We start from the raw sequence: 17,696 nt of genomic DNA, 5'->3' as shown, positions 1-17,696 counted from the left end.
AGGAGCAGCGTTAGGCCATTCAGCCCATCAAGTCTGGTCTGCCATTCCATCATGGCTGATTTATTATCCCTCTCAGCCCCGTTCTCCTGCTTCCTCCCCGTGACCTTGGCCACCCAGACTAATCAAAACCTATAAATCTCTGCTTTAAACATACCCAATGACTTGGCCTCCACAGCCATTCCTGGCAATAAATTCCACAGATTCACCACCCTCTGGATAAAGAAACTCCTCCTCATCTCTGTTCTAAAGGGATGTTTCTCTTTTCTGAGGCTGTGCTCTCCGGCCCTGGACTCCCCCACCTTAGGAAACCATGTCTCCACTCAGTACCGCCCTTCCTAAAATGTTACCCCTCAGTATTGACTCTCTGACAGTGTGACTATCCGTGTGACAGCGTGATGCTCTTCAGCACCCGCCCTCTAACCTCACGGTGCTCCGTCATCAGTCGGCCTCTGACCGTGTCATAGTCCCCTCACAATATCAACCCCTTCCTGCTACACTGGAGTTTCAGAGTTTGATGTAGCTATGTGCGTGGGATGGACCCCACACCCTCTCACTGCCTCTCATTTCCAGCTCAGGCCCCTGGCCATGTGTCCGTGTCAGTGCCGGTGATGTTGTAACACTGTGCGTTTGCTGTTACAGGTACCATTATTACGGGATCGCGGTGAAGGAGAGCTCCCCTTACTACGACGTTATGTATTCCAAGAAAGGGGCTGCCTGGGTAAATGAGACTGGCAAGAAGGAGGTCGCGAAGCAGACAGTAGCTTACTCACCCCGCTCCAAGCTCGGCACCCTGTTGCCCGAATTCCCAAATGTCAAGGATCTAAACCTGCCAACCAGCCTGTCAGAGGAGAAGGTAAAACAGTACCCTGGCCCCAGCCTCTGTCCCACAGTCACTGTTTAGGATAGTTGAATGTCATTTCCAGTACACAGTTGTAAAAGAGAATGAAATAATAGTTACTCCAGATCTGATATAGCGCAAAAAACACGGTAAGATAAAGAACACAATAATAGTTTATATTCACAGATTGATTGTATGTCCATAAAGTGATGTTAGGCACAGGAGTGTCTGTACATAAGGTGACTGACAGGAAATGATAAAGTAGTGGTGGTTGTGGGTGTGGAAGGGTGGGTTAGTGGTTGGAGGTGTTGATCAGCCTTACTGCTTGGGGAAAGTAACTGTTTTTGAGTCTTGTGGTCCTGGTGTGGGTGCTAGCATAGCCTCCTCCCTGATGGGAGAGGGACAAACGGTCCATGAGCAGGATGGCTGGGATCCTTCATGATGTTACTGGCCCTTTTCCAGTGCTTTTCTGTATATATGTCCTTGATGATGGGTAGGCTGCTGCCTGTGATTTTTATAAATGACCTGGATGAAGAAGTATAAGGGTGGGTTAGTAAGTTTGCTGATGACAGAAAGGTTGGGGGTGTTGTGGGTAGTGGGGGGTTCTCAGAGGTTACAGCGGGACATCGATAGGATGCAGAACTGAGCTGAGAGGTGGCAAATGGAGTTCAACCCAAATAAGTTCATTTTAGTAGGTCAAATTTGAAGACAGAATATAGTATTAATGGTAAGACTCTTGGCAGTGTGGAGGATCAGAGAGATCTTGGGGTCCGTCCACAGGACATTCAAAGCTGCTGCACAGGTTGACAGTTTTGATAAGAAGGCATATGGTGTGTTGGCATTCATCAACTGTGGGACTGAGTTCAATAGATGGGAGGTAATGTTACAGCTCTATAAGACCCCTTGGTTAGACCCCACTTGGAGAACTGTGTTCAGTTCTGGTCACATAATTACAGGAAGGATGTGGATACTATAGAGAGAGTGCCGAGGAGATTTACAAGGATTTTGCCTGGATTGGGGAGCATGCCTTATGAGAATAGGTTGAGTGAACTTGGCCTTTTCTCCTTGGAGCGACAGAGGATGAGAGGTGACCTGATAGAGGTGTATAAGATGATGAGAGGCATTGATCGTGTGGATAGCCAGAGGCTTTTTCCCAGGGCTGAAATGGCGAACACGAGGGGGCATAGTTTTAAAGGGCTTGGAAATAGGTACCGAGGGGGTGTCAGGGGTAAGTTTTTCACACAGAGAGTGGTGGGTGCGTGGAATGCACTGCCGGCGACGGTGGTGGAAGCAGATACAGTAGGGTCTTTTAAAAGCCTCTTAGATAGGTACATGGAACTTAAAGAAAATAGAGGGCTATGCGGTAGGGAAATTCTAGGCAGTTTCTAGAATAGGTTACGTGGTCGGTACAACATTGTGGGCCGAAGGGCCTGTAATGTGCTGTAGATATCTTTGTTCTGTGTTCTATGTTCGATGCAATATTTATTATCAAAGTACATCTATGTCACCATATTCAAACTTGAGATTTATTTTCTTGCAGACATTTACAGGAAAACAATAGAATTTACAAAAAAGAAATACAATTGAATTTACAGAAAACTAGACATAGCAGAGATTGACTGACAAACAATGTGCACACAAAAATAACACGAGTTGAGTCCCTGAAAATGAGGCTGTAGTTTGTAGATTTGGTTCAAAGTAGAGATAATTGTAGTTATGCACATCATTTCAGGAGCCCAATGGCTGAAGGGTAATAACTGTTCCTGAACCTGGTGGTGTGGGACCTAAAGCCCCTGTACCTCCTGCCAGATGGTGGTGACTAGAGAGCAGGGCCTGGATAGCTGGGGTCTTTGACGGATGCTGCTTTCCTGTGGCAGCGCTCTGTGTAAGTGTGCTCAATGGTGGGGATGGTGGAGGATTTAAGACCATGAGACATTGGAGCAAAATTAGAACATTCAGTCCATCATGCCTGCTCTGCTATTTCATCATGGCTGATCCATTTCCTTCTCAACCCCACTCTAGTGCCTTCTCCCCATAACCTAGCATGCCCTCATTAATCAATCTCTGCTTTAAATACGTACACCCAATAACCTGACTGCACAGCCACCGATTCCCTACACTCTGACTAAAGAAATTCCTCCTCATCTCCTGTCTAAAGGGACGTCTCTCTATTCTGAGGCTGTGTCCTCTGTTGCTAGACTCCCCCACCATAGCAAACATCATCTCCACATCCATTCAATCAAGGCCTTTCAACATTTGACATGTTTCCATAAGACCATAAGACAAAGGAGCAGAAGTCGGCCATTCGGCCCATCGAGTCTACTCCGCCATTTTATCATGAGCTGATCCATTCTCCCATTTAGTCTCACTCCCCCGCCTTCTCACCATAACCTTTGATGTCCTGGCTACTCAGATACCTATCAATCTCTGCCTTAAATACACCTAATGACTTGGCCTCCACTGCTGCCCATGGCAACAAATTCCATAGATTCACCACCCTCTGGCTCAAAAAATTTCTTCGCATCTCTGTTCTGAATCTCTGTTCAAACCTTAAGTCATGCCCTCTCGTACTAGACTCCCCCACCATGGGAAACAATTTTGCCACATACACTCTGTCCATGCATTTCAATATTTGAAATGTTTCTATAAGGTCCCCCCTCATTCTTCTAAACTCCAAGGAATACAGTCCAAGAGCGGACAAATGTTCCTCATATGTTAACCCTCTCATTCCCGGAATCATTCTAGTGAATCTTCTCTGAACCCTCTCCAACGTCAGCACATCCTTTCTTAACTAAGGAGCCCAAAACTGCCCACAGTACTCTAAGTGAGTTCTTACCAGTGCCTTGTAGAGCCTCAACATCACATCCCTGCTCCTATACTCTATTCCTCTAGAAATGAATGCCAACATTGCATTCGCCTTCTTCACCACTGACTCAACCTGGAGGTTAACCTTAAGGGTATCCTGCACAAGGACTCCCAAGTCCCATTGCATCTCAGAACTTTGAATTCTCTCCTCATTTAAATAATAGTCTGCCCGTTTATTTCTTCTGCCAAAGTGCATAACCATACACTTTCCAACATTGTATTTCATTTGCCAATTCTTTGCCCATTCTTCCAATCTATCCAATTCTCTGTGCAGACTCTCCGTTTCCTCAGCACTACCGGCCCCTCCACCTATCTTCGTATCGTCAGCAAACTTAGCCAAATCGTTGATGTACAACATAAAAAGAAGCGGTCCCAACACGGGCCCTTGTGGAACACCACTGGTAACCGGCAGCCAACCAGAATAGGATCCCTTTATTCCCACTCTCTGTTTCCTGCCAATCAGCCAACGCTCTGTTCATGTATGTAACTTTCCCGGAATTCCATGGGCTCTTATCTTGTTAAGCAGCCTCATGTGTGGCACCTTGTCAAAGGCTTTCTGAAAATCGAAATATACGACATCCACTGCATCTCCCTTGTCTAGCCTACTTGTAATTTCCTCAAAAAATTGCAATAGGTTCGTCAGGCAGGATTTTCCTTTAAGGAAACCATGCTGAGTTCTGCTTATCTTGTCATATGCCTCCAGGTACTCCGTAACCTCATCCTTGACAATTGACTCCAACAACTTCCCAACCACCGATGTCAAGCTAACAGGTGTATAATTTCCTTTTTGCTTCCTTGCCCCCTTCTTAAATAGCCGAGTGACATTTGCAATCTTCCAGTCCTCCAGAACCATACCAGAATCTATTGACTTTTGAAAGATCATTGCTAATGCCTCTGCAATCTCCACAGCTACTTCCTTCAGAACACGAGGGTGCATTCCATCTGGTCCAGGAGATTTATCTACCCTTAGACTATTCAGCTTCCTGAGTACTTTCTCTGTCGTAATTGCACACACTTCTCTTCCCTCCCACCCTTGGGTGTCCGGTATACTGCTAATGTCTTCCTCAGTGAAGACTGATGCAAAATACCCATTCAGTTCCTCCGCCATCTCCTTATCTCCCATTACAATTTCTCCAGCATCATTTTCTATCGGTCCTATATCTAATCTCACTTGTCTTTTACTCTTTATATACTTGAAAAAGCTTTTAATATCCTCTTTGATATTATTTGCTAGCTTCCTTTCATAGTTCATCTTTTCCCCCTTAATGACCTCCTTAGTTTCCTTTTGTAAGCTTTTAAAAACTTCCCAATCCTCTGTCTTCCCATTAATTTTTGCTTCCTTATATGCTCTCTCCTTTGCTTTAACTTTGGCTTTGACTTCTCTTGTCAGCCACGGTTGCATCCTTTTTCCATCCGAAAATTTCTTTTTTGGAATATACCTGTCTTGCACCTTACTTCTCGCATAAACTCCAGCCCCTGCTGCTCTGCCGTCCTTCCCGCTAGTGTCCCTTTCCAGTCAACTTCGGCCAGTTCCTCCCTGTAGCTCCTGTCTATCACCTCTTCACTTTCCATCAAGCTGCAGCTCCAGATCCCCAACACGGTCTCTGAGGAGCTGCATCTCGGTGCACCTAGCACAGACGTGGCCATCAGGGAGGCTGGAGGTCTCCCAGGATTCCCACATCTGACACCCTGAACAAAGCACTAACCCTGCAGGCATGCTATCTAATTCTACAGGAATGAAACAGGAAAAATAAGTCTACTCACCCACTTACCTCACCAAACACACAAACTTTTTAAACTGTTATCTCATACCATTAGCTGTGTGAGCCCTGCTGTTCCTCTGTCTGTCCGGACCGATTCACCAAGGGGAAGAAAAGAGTCGGTCACTCGCTTATGCCTCTTCCCGTTACTGCCTAAGCCCATTGACCCAAAGCCCGACACTCTGCTACCACTGACCCCGCTGCCCGCTCCGACTGCTGCCCACTGTATAGGGTGGTCTCCTTTTTAAACTCTCTGTGCTGTCCTGACTATGTCACGCGCCTGCGCAGTCTCGTCCTTCTTGCACTTGAAGAAGTTTTAAAAAAAACTGCTTTCCTTCAGAATTCTGCTCTCACGCCGCTCTTCTTGTCCCGATCCAAAAGACAGCCGTTGGAAGTCCCCTTCCTTTCCAAACTCTCCGTGCTTTCAATGAGATCACCCCCCCATTCTTTGAACTCCAGCGAGTAAAGGCCCAGAGGCACCAACCGCTCCTCATAAGATAAGCTCTTCATTCGCAGAACCTTTCTTGTGAACCTCCTTTCAACCCTCTCCAATGTCAGCACATTCTTTCTTAAGTAAGGTGCCCAAAACTGCTCACAATACTCTAAGTGAGCCTCGCCAGTACTTTATAAAGCCTCAGCAATACATGCTTGTTTTTGTATTCTAGTATTCTCGAAATGAATACTAACATCGCATTTGCTTTCCTCACTACTGACTTGATCTGCAAATTAACCTTTAGGGAATCCTGCACAAGGACTCCCAAGTCCATTTGCACCTCAGATTTTTGACTTTTCTCCCCATTTAGAAAATACTGTACGTTTTATTCTTTTTACCAAAGTGCATGACCAGGCACTTCCTGACAATGTATTCCATCTACTACTTCTTTGCCAATTCAGTCCTTCTGTAGCCTCTCTACTTCCTCAAAACTACATGCCCTTGCACCTATCTTCACATCATCCACAAACTTTGCCACAATTCCATCATGCAAATCATTGATATATAATGTAAAAAGAATTGGTCCCGACACAGACCCCTGTGGAACACCACTAGTCACCAGCAGCCAACCAGAAGAGGCTCCCTTTATTCCCCCTCTTTGCCTCCTGCCAATCAGCCACTGATTTATCCATGCTAGAACCTTTCCTGTAATACCATGGGCTATTGTTAATCAACTTCATGTGTGGCACCTTGTCAAAGATGTTCTGAAAAGCCAAGTACACAACATCAACCGATTCTGCTTTGTCTATCCTGATTGATATTTCTTCAAAAAATTCCAACAGATTTGTCAGGCAAGATTTTCTTTCAAGGAAACCATGCTGACTTTGTCCTATTTTATCATGTGCCTCCAAGTACCCTGAAACCTCATCCTTAACAATCGACTCCAACACCTTTCCAGGCCAGCTGACCTACAATTTCTTTTCTTCTGCCTTTCTCCCATCTGGAAGAGTGGAGTGACATATGCAATTTTCCAGTGCTCTGGAACCATGTCAGAATCAATTAATTCTTGAGAGATCATTACTAATGCCTCCACAACCTCTTCAGCCTCCTCTTTCAGAACATTGGGGTGTAGTCCATTTGGTCCAGGTGACTCTTCTACCTTCAGACCTTTCAGTCTCCCTAGTCATAGGGAGCATTCGGCATACAGCTAGTGTCTTCCACAGTGAAGACTGATGCAAAATACTTATTCAGTTCATCTGCCGTTTCCTAGCCCCCCATTACTACCTCTCCAATATCATTTTCCAGTGGTCCAATAGCTACTCTCTCCTCCCTTACTCTTTATATTATCAGAAAAAAATGGTATCCTCTTTGATACTATTGGTTAGCTTACCTTCATATTTCATCTTTTCCCTCTTTATGACTTTTTTAGTTGCCTTCTGTTGGTTATTAAAAGCTTCCCAATCCTCTAACTTCCCAGTTTTTGCTCTATCATACACCCTCTCTTTGGCTTTTATGTTGGCTTTGACTTCTCTTGTCAGCCACTGTTTCTCATCCTGCCTTCAGAATACTTCCTCTTTGGGATGTATGTGTGCTGCACCTTCCGAATTGCTCCCAGAAACTCCAGCCATTGCTGCTCTGCTGTCATCCCTGTAAGCGTGCTCTTCCAATCAGCTCCTGTTTCATGCCTCTAATTCCCTTTACTCCATTGTAATACTGATACATCTGATTTTAGCTTCTCCCTCTCAAACTGCAGGATGAATTCTATCATACTATGATCACAGCTTCCCTAATCAAATCCCATTCATTACACAGCAGCCAATCCAGAACAGCTGATCCCTAGTGGGCTCAACCATAAACTGCTCTAAAAAGCCATCTTTTTGGCATTCTACAAAGTCTCCCTCTTGGGATACAGCACCAACCTGATTTTCACAATCAACTTGCATATTGAAATCCCCATGACTATCATAACATTGCCCTGCTGACGTGCATTTTCTGTCTCCCTTTGTAATTTGTAGCCCACATCCTGGCTACTGTTCAGAGGCCTATATACAACTCCCATCTATGTCTTTTTACTCTTGAAGTTTCTTAACTTTACCCACAAGTATTCTACATCTTCTGATCCCATGTTACCTCTTTCTAATGATTTGATTTAATTTTAACAACAGAGCCACCCATCTCCTCTGCCTACCTGCCTGTCCTTTCAATACATTGTGTATCCTTAGATGTTAAGCTCCCAACTATAATCGTCTTTTAGCTATGACTCAGTGATGCCCACAAATCATACATGTTAATCTGAAACTGTGCTACAAGATCATCTACTTTATTCTGTATACTGCGTGCATTCAAATATAGCATCTTCGGTCCTGTATTTACTTTTCAATTTTGTCGACCTTAAACATCGCAACTCATCCTGTTGACTGTCATTTTGCCCTATCATCTGCCTGTCCTTCCTTACAGTCTCACTACACACTGCCTCTGCTTGTAAACCAACAGTCCTATCACTCCAGTTCCCATCCACTTGCAAAGTTAGTTTAACCCTCCTGAACAGCTCTCAAACCTACCTGCAATGATATTGGATCCCCTGGGTTCAGGTTTAACCTGTTCCTTTTGTACAGGTCATACATTCCCTAGAAGAGATCCCAATGACCCAGAAATCTGAAACCTTGCCCCCTGCACCAGTTCCTCAGCCACACATTCATCTGCCAAATCATCCTATTCCTACCGTCACCAGTATGTGGCACAGGCAACAATCATAAGAATGCTACCCTGAATGTCCTGCTTTTCAGCTTTCTACCTAACTCCCTAAATTCTCTCTTCAGGATCTTCTCCCTTTCCCTACCCATGTCATTGGTGCCAATATGTAGCAAGATTTCTTGCTGCTCCCCCTCCTCCTTTAGAACATTGTGGACCTGATCCAAGCTGTCCCTGACCCTGGCACCTAGGAGGCAACATACCATCTGGGTGTCTCTATCACGTCCATTGAATCTTGTGTCTACTCCTCTAACGATGGAATCCCCTATCACTACTGCAGTCCCCTCTTCTCCTTCTTCCCTTTTGAGCCAGAGTACCAGAATCCCAGTTGCTGCAGCTCCCCGCAGTAGGTCGTCCCTGTTCGATATGTAGGTTATGACCAAAGAAAAATTGTCTGGAGTCGCTTATCACTTTAGTGCAATGCATGTCAAAAGTCAACTTACAAAAATTAGTGAAAAGAAAGATGGCAATATTTACAAAATGATATTTACGAGTACACACAGTTAATTCTCTGTACGTATCCTTGTCCAGTGAGCTCCTGGCAGCCTCTATGTCTCTGCTCTGCTGAGGGTGATCAGCTCTTTTTTTAAGTACTAGGACATACCATTTTTCATTACCAACAAAGTTAACTTAAAACTACACATGAATCAGAAAATGATGCACGAGACAGTGTAGTTACAATCATATTACAAAATAAACAGAAGTAACAAACAACATATACATATTTACACATCCCCATTACAAAAGAAATGCCGTGTACAGCGGGAAAGGCACCATAAAGCCAACTTGAGTGTATCTGCTCAGCTTAGGACCCAGCAGAAGACTCAACACAATCTCACACTTACCGTTAAGTAGAAACAAAGAATAAAATTAAACTAGACTTTGGTGTCTGGCTCTCAATGCAAAGGGAAACAATGGGTTAATTATGAGAATATACTGAGAAAGTCATTGAAGTGGGTATGCTCGCCGCAACGACAGAAAATGACAAGGCAATGTTTGTATGTGAGTGAATGCACGTGTGTAAAGAGTGTGTTTGTCAAGACTCTCAGTCACAATTCCCCTCAACAGTATCCAAGGAGGTACACTTATTATTGAGGGGAATGGCCACAGGAGCACTCTGCACTGCCTGCCCATTTCTCTTCCCTCTCCTGACAGTCACCCATTTACCTGCCTTCTGCAACTTAGGTCTGACTACCTCCCTACAGTTTCTATCTGTTGTCTCCTTCGTTTCCTGTGTGAGCTGAAGGCCATCGAGATGCTGCTCCAGTTCTTTGACACGTTCTCTGAGGAGCTGCAGCTCAGTCCACCTGATACAGATGTGATTATCCAGGAGGCTGGAGTTATCTCAGAATTGCCACATCTCACACAAAGAACACAACACAGCCCCGGAGCCATTCTCACTGCTTAACAATGCACCCAAAAGACAACGAATGAAGAATGAAAAAAGGAGAAAGTAGAAGAAGATGCAACTGATCAGATACTTAACCTCGCCCAAGACTGTTCGTGTGGTAGTATGATGAGCTAAAGCATCCCCACTCTAACCCTGGTCCACTCACACAATGACCGCTCTAAAAATGGCCGCTCCACTTGTTCCTACCTTATTTTTATTTACCCTTGCTAATGAATGACAACTGTGCCACCAAGAAAAGCTAAATCCTGCAAAAGTTCTTTTTAAAAATCTCTCTCTCTCTCTTCGGACGTGTGTGAGGCCCCTCTGCCAATTCCACTGCAACGCTACTGTTTATGAGGACCTGAATTATGGAAAGAGGCTGGGCAGGCTAGAACTTACCAGCATGGTGCGTAGGAGACTGAGGGGTGACCACATAAACTCTTGAGGGGCATAGACTACCATCACAGAGGAGGTACGGGAGCCTGAAAACACACGCTCAACATTCAGGAACAGTTTCTTCCCCTCTGCCATCAGATTTCTGAAAGGACAATGAACCCATGAACCTCAATTTTTTTTGCTCTCTCTTTTCACTACTCAATTTAATTTTAAAAAATATGTATTTCTTATTATAATTTATAGTTTATTAAAAATCACTGTACTGCTGCATCAAAACAACAAACTTCACAACATTTTCCGGTGATACTAAACCAGATTCTGATTGATTTTGAAAGCGTTGTACGTAGAGGAGGAGGGGAGTGCCTGTGAACATCTCAACCTTTCTGTCTTGTCCCTGCAGGTTTCCACCTTCATTATGATGTACCGTACTCACTGTCAGAGGATCCTGGACACAGTGATCAGGGCAAACTTCGATGAGGTAACAGCTCTGTCCTTGCGCACAGCCTCCCGTCATTGATACCCTCCCTCTGACCATTTTCCTTTCTGCCCTCACCAGGTTCAGAGTTTCCTGTTGCATTTCTGGCAGGGAATGCCCCCACACATGCTGCCTGTGCTGGGCTCGGCCACTGTGGTCAACATCGTCGGGGTCTGCGACTCAATCCTCTACAAGGCCATCTCCGGGGTTCTCATGCCCAGTGTGTTGCAAGCATTACCAGACAGGTTGGTGAAGTCACCCACACCAGCTGATCCGTACCAAGCATGGGGAGTCTCTCTCCCGTCTGGAGCTGGGTCACACCTGACCCAATGTAATGCTGGCTGTTGTACAGCGAGTACAGTACACAGAGCCTGTTCTGTCCCTAGTTCAGTGTGACCCTGGTGCATTACTCTACCATTCAGTTACACTCCTAGACCATCACACAAATGACACATTGCACATCAGGCCTGTTGCACCCAGTAATTTTCTGACCTGATGTGCTCCTCACCTGGTCTTCAATACAGGTGTCCATTTCTGTTATGTTCCCAGCTCCACTTTACACTGGATCCATTCCACCCTGATCCATCACAACACCCCCCACCTCGCATCCAGTCCATTACACATTCATTACACCACCACCACAGTTCATACACAGTCCATTACATACCCATTACACCACTGTCTCAGTTCACACACAGTCCATTACACCACCACACCAGTTCACAGTCCATTACACACCCATTACACCACTGCCCCAGTTCACACACAGTCCATTACACCACTGCCCTAGTTCACACACAGTCCATTACACACCCATTACAGCATCATTCCCTCTTCACATCCAGTCCATTACACACTCATCACACCACCACCACCCTAATTCACACAATCTGTTACACACAGTCCATTACACCACTGCCCCAGTTCACACACAGTCCATTACACCACTGCCCCAGTTCGCACACAGTCCATTACACCACTGCCCCAGTTCACACACAGTCCATTACACACCCATCACACCACCACCCCAGTTCACACAGTCCATTTATTCAGCCAGGCTGGTTTTGGTTTCAATGTTGCAATTTTGTTCACACTCACCTTCATTCATAGAAACATAGAAACATAGAAAATAGGTGCAGGAGTAGGCCATTCGGCCCTTCGAGCCTGCACCGCCATTTATTATGATCATGGCTGATCATCCAACTCAGAACCCAGCCTTCCCTCCATACCCCCTGACCCCTGTAGCCACAAGGGCCATATCTAACTCCCTCTTAAACATAGCCAATGAACTGGCCTCAACAGTTTGCTGTGGCAGAGAATTCCACAGATTCACCACTCTCTGTGTGAAGAAGTTTTTCCTAATCTCGGTCCTAAAAGGCTTCCCCTCTATCCTCAAACTGTGACCCCTCGTTCTGGACCTCCCCAACATCGGGAACAATCTTCCCGCATCTAGCCTGTCCAATCCCTTTAGGATCTTATACGTTTCAATCAGATCCCCCCTCAATCTTCTAAATTCCAACGAGTACAAGCCCAGTTCATCCAGTCTTTCTTCATATGAAAGACCTGCCATCCCAGGAATCAATCTGGTGAACCTTCTTTGTACTCCCTCTATGGCAAAGATGTCTTTCCTAAGATTAGGGGACCAAAACTGCACACAATACTCCAGGTGTGGTCTCACCAAGGCCTTGTGCAACTGCAGTAGTACCTCCCTGCTCCTGTACTCGAATCCTCTCGCTATAAATGCCAGCATACCATTCGCCTTTTTCACCGCCTGCTGTACCTGCATGCCCACTTTCAATGACTGGTGTATAATGACACCCAGGTCTCGTTGCACCTCCCCTTTTCCTAATCGGCCACCATTCAGATAATAATCTGTTTTCCTATTTTTGCCACCAAAGTGGATAACTTCACATTTATCCACATTAAATTGCATCTGCCATGAGTTTGCCCACTCACCCAACCTATCCAAGTCACCCTGCATCCTCTTAGCATCCTCCTCACTGCTAACACTGCCACTCAGCTTCGTGTCATCCGCAAACTTGGAGATGCTGCATTTAATTCCCTCATCCAAGTCATTAATATATATTGTAAACAACTGGGGTCCCAGCACTGAGCCTTGCGGTACCCCACTAGTCACCGCCTGCCATTCTGAAAAGGTCCCGTTTATTCCCACTCTTTGCTTCCTGTCTGCTAACCAGTTCTCCACCCACACCAATACCTTACCCCCAATACCGTGTGCTTTAAGTTTGCACACTAATCTCCTGTGTGGGACCTTGTCAAAAGCCTTTTGAAAATCCAAATATACCACATCCACTGGTTCTCCCCTATCCAGTCTACTAGTTACATCCTCAAAAAATTCTATGAGATTCGTCAGACATGATTTTCCTTTCACAAATCCATGCTGACTTTGTCCGATGATTTCACCGCTTTCCAAATGTGCTGTTATCACATCCTTGATAACTGACTCCAGCAGTTTCCCCACCACCGACGTTAGGCTAAACGGTCTATAATTCCCCGGTTTCTCTCTCCCTCCTTTTTTAAAAAGTGGGGTTACATTAGCCACCCTTCCTGACTGCAACTCAATTGTGTCTCTGTCCGTGGTTTCCTTTGATAGAACTATTTCAACTGCTCTTTTAAGTGCAGGTGTGCCTTAGTTGGGAGCTGTTTTTGAAACAAACTAACCAATCTCTCAGTGCACCATTAAGCTCATTAATGAACTGACAATCCTCAGACAGCTTCCTCAGTTCAGCCATGCATACTGAAATGGGCTGCCCTTTCTTTTGATTCCACTTATGAAACCTAAAGTGTTTTGCAATGAATGGTAGTTTTGGTTCTAATTATTCCTGCATTTCACAATATCAGCAAAGCTCATTTCAGCTGGTTTGGCTGGAGCGGTCAAATTTCTAAGCAAACAGTATGCCTTTAAAATCAATGCACTCAGTAAAACTGATACTTGTTTCTCATTGGCTATTCCATTTGCTTTAAAATACTGTTCAATTAGCTCAGTATACATTTTCCAATTATTGTGTAATCGAATGTAGTTATCTTTCTGATGTAGCTAGCCATTTTTGATTTTTTAAATTTATGATTATTATCACCCAGTACTCACTGTTTATGAACCTATGAATTTGTCTGTTTTCTGCCTTTTTTAAACTCAAAAGTCTCATTTTCCAAAGAAGCATGTGCTACACTATTTTATTTTACTCGACCGTTTCTCACTGTGCTTTTTTAAAAAGCCCGAACATCTCACTGTGCTTTAACAGGAAGGTAGCCATCCTGGGTTAATTTAAAACTTTCTCATCACCACTGTTATGTTTTGTAACTCCAAAACATAAAAAGTTATTGAAAGGAAAACCAGGAAGCTGGGAGATGCAAGTCTCAGTTAGTTTTAACTTTAAGTGATACACTTGCAATCATGTAGTAGCATCATGACGTATGCAATTCACGATTTTTACATATGACCATAATGAAATATTTAAGCAAACAAGAATGCTCAATCAAACAGTATATTTATGAGATTACTCAAATATTACTGATATATGAAGATTCTGCATCTGTGGAGAGGAGACTAACTGCTGACACTGGGCATCTTGGGTCCTCATGATGTTGACAGTGGATGAGTTCTGGAAGTCAGGTCTGTATGTTTCATTTCTGGTCACTAACGACCCCATTGGCTCTCCCCCCAGGGAGGTTTGTGTTGATTAGGGGAAATGGGACTGTTTGCCATACTGAAAACACTCTGGAAAGGTAGGTTATTTGTGCACTGACAGGACATTCACAGTAGCAAAGCAGTTAGTGCAGTCTCTTTACAGCACCTGCGATCACAGAACAGGGTTGGATTCTCGCTGCTGTATGGAAGGAATTTGTATGCGTTCCTGTTACCACATGGGTTTCCTCCAGGTGCTCCAGTTTCCTCCCATATTCCAAAGATTACGGGTAAGTTGTGGACACGCTATGTTGGTGTTGGAAGCACAGCAACACTTGCAGGCTGCCCCCAGTGCAATCCTCGAACAAACTCCTTTATCTCTTTATCTTTAGTTCATTGAAAACCCTTTATGTATTTACAGAATCAGTGGAGATGAGGAGGAATTTCTTTAGCTCGAGGGTGGTGAATCTATGGAATACGTTGTTACAGATGGCTGTGGAGGCTAAGTCACTGGGTATATCTAAGGCAAAGGTTGATAGATTCTTGATTAGTCACGGCATGAAGGGATACGAGGAGAAGGCAGGAGAGAGAAAATGGATCAGCTATGATGAAATGGCAGTGCAGACTTGAACGGGCCAAATGGCCTAATTCTGCTCTTATATTTTACAGTCTTATGGTCTTACGGAATAGGCCCTTGCAGCCTTTCAAATTGTCCTGCCACCAATTGAACCCTAGCCTACTCACAGGACAATTTACAGTGACCAATTAACCTACTAACCAGTACGCCTTCGGACTGTGGGAGGAAACCGGAGCACCCGGAGGAAACCCACGCATTCTACGGGCAGGACGTACAAACTCCTTGCAGAGGACGCCAGGACTGAGCTCTGAATTCCAATGCCCCCAGCTGTAATACAGTCGTGCTAACCATAATTTTCTCTGTTGCAATTTCAGCCTCACTCAGGTGATTCGTAAATTTGCCAAGCAGCTGGACGAGTGGCTGAAGGTCGCACTTCACGAACTTCCTGAGAACTTGAGGAACATCAAGTTTGAATGTGAGTAATGTATCAGTGTGAACTTACTCCTGTAACAAGCCTACAAACTAAACACTTGTGTAACATTGCAGGTTCCTGTCTCTCTATCCTGGAATGTGATTGGAGAACGTGACAGGTGAATGCTCATCCCCATCAGATATCAAGTTCAAGATTCAAGATTGTTTATTGTCGTTTCCAGTACACAATTATTAATGGAATGATTGTTACTCTGAATCCAATGCAGCACAAAAAAGAACACAATAAGATAAAGGATGCAACAAAATAAAAAAAACAATAAATATAAATATAAAAGATAGCTCATATAGGATTATTTATATGTCCATAAAGCGACTCTAGGTATAGGAGTGTCTGAACATTGCAAGTGTCATTCCACTCTTCAAGAAGGGAGAGAGGCAGAAGAAAGGAAACTATAGGCCAATTAGTCTGACCTCTGTGGTTGGGAAGATGGTGGAGTCGATTATTAAGGATGCGGTCTCAGGGTACTTGGAGACACATGATAAAATAGGTCAATCAGAATGGTTTCCTCAAGGGAAAATCTTACCTGACAGATCTGATGGAATTATTTGAAGAAATAACAAGCAGGATAGATGAAGGAGAATCAGCTGATGTTGTGAACTTGGATTTTCAGAAGGCCTTTGACAAGGTGACACACATGAGGCTGTTTAACAAGCTATGAGCCCATGGTATTACAGGAAAGATTCTAGCCTGGATAAAGCAGTGGCTGATTGTCAGGAGGTAAAGATTGGGAATAAGGGAAGCCTTTTCTGACTGGCTGCCGGTGTTCCACAGGGGCCTGTATTGGGACTGGTTTTTTTTTACATTATATGTCAATGATTTGGATGATGGAATTTATGGTTTTGTTGCAAAGTTTGCAGATGATATGAAAATAAGTGGAGGGGAAGGTAGTTTTGAGGAAGTAAAGAGGATACAGAAGGACTTGGACAGATTAGGAGAATGAACAAAGAAGTGGCAGATGGAATACAGTGTTGGGAAGTGTATGGTCATGCACTTTGGTAGAAGAAATGAAAGGGTTGACTATTTTCTAAATGGAAGACAAAATACTAAAAAACAGAGGTGCAGAGGGACTTGGGAGTCCTCATGCAGGATTCCCTTAAAGTTAATGTGTAGGTCGAGTTGTTGGTGTGGAAGACAAATGCAATGTTTGAGTTCATTTCAAGAGGACTAGAATATAAAAGCAAGAATGTAATGTTGAAACTTGAGAAGGACTGGTGAGGCCTTACTTGGAGTATCGTGAGCCGATTTGGGCAACTTATCTTAGAAAGAATGTGCTGAAACTGGAGAGGGTTCAAAGGAGATTCATGAAAATGATTCCAGGATTGAGTGGCTTGTCATATGAAGAGCGTTTGATGACTCTGGGCTATGTTCACTAGAATTCAGAAGAATGAGGGGTGACCTCATTGAAACCTATTGAATGGTGAAAGGCCTTGATAGAGTGCATGTGGAGAGGATGTTTCCTATGATGTGAGAGTCTAAGACCAGAGGACACAGCCTCAGAATAGAGAGGCGTTCTTTTAGAATGGAGATGAGGAGGAATTTCTTTATCCAGAGAGTGGTGAATCTATGGAATTCTTTGCCACAGGCAGTTGTGGTGGTCAAGTCTTTATGTATATTTAAGGCAGAGGTTGATAGATTCTTGACTGGTCAAGGTATGAAAGGATACGGGTGAAAGCAAGAAACTGGGGCTGAGGGGAAAATTGGATCAGCCATGATGAATTGGTGGAGCAGACTCGGTGGGCCAAATAGTCTAATTCTGCTCCAATATCTTATGGTCTTACATACAGTAAGGTGATTGACAGGATAAGATAAAATAGTGCTGGTTGGGGTGTGGAGGGGTGGGTTAGTGGGTGGAGGTGTTGATCAGCCTTACTGCATGGGGAAAGTAACTGTTTTTGAGTCTGGTGGTCCTGGTGTGGATGCTACATAGCCTCCTCCCTGACGGGAGTGGGATAAGCAATCTATGAGCAGGGTGGGTGTGATCCTTCATGATGTTACCAGCTGTTTTTTGGCACCTTACTGTGTCTATGTCCTTGATGGCAGGTAGGTTGGTGCCAGTGATGCATTGGGCAGTT

The 17,696-nt window shown here is 44.4% G+C and overlaps 1 protein-coding gene across 1 annotated transcript in view; it reads left to right on the top strand.

Moving 5' to 3' along the window:
* The window catches only part of rfx4 (regulatory factor X, 4), a 126,959-nt gene that overhangs the window by 28,655 nt on the left and 80,608 nt on the right, over positions 1 to 17,696 (top strand). Inside the window, exons 6-9 of the mRNA XM_063059584.1 lie at positions 640 to 853; positions 10,834 to 10,911; positions 10,990 to 11,153; positions 15,506 to 15,606. Coding sequence (XP_062915654.1) covers positions 640 to 853; positions 10,834 to 10,911; positions 10,990 to 11,153; positions 15,506 to 15,606 — 557 coding nt within the window. The remainder of the gene's footprint in view (positions 1 to 639; positions 854 to 10,833; positions 10,912 to 10,989; positions 11,154 to 15,505; positions 15,607 to 17,696) is intronic.

This window comes from Mobula hypostoma, chromosome 9 (assembly GCF_963921235.1).
Source record: "Mobula hypostoma chromosome 9, sMobHyp1.1, whole genome shotgun sequence".
Lineage (NCBI taxonomy): Eukaryota > Metazoa > Chordata > Chondrichthyes > Myliobatiformes > Myliobatidae > Mobula > Mobula hypostoma.
The sequence above is the reverse complement of the archived record's forward strand: the minus strand, read 5'-3'. Positions and strand labels throughout refer to the sequence as shown.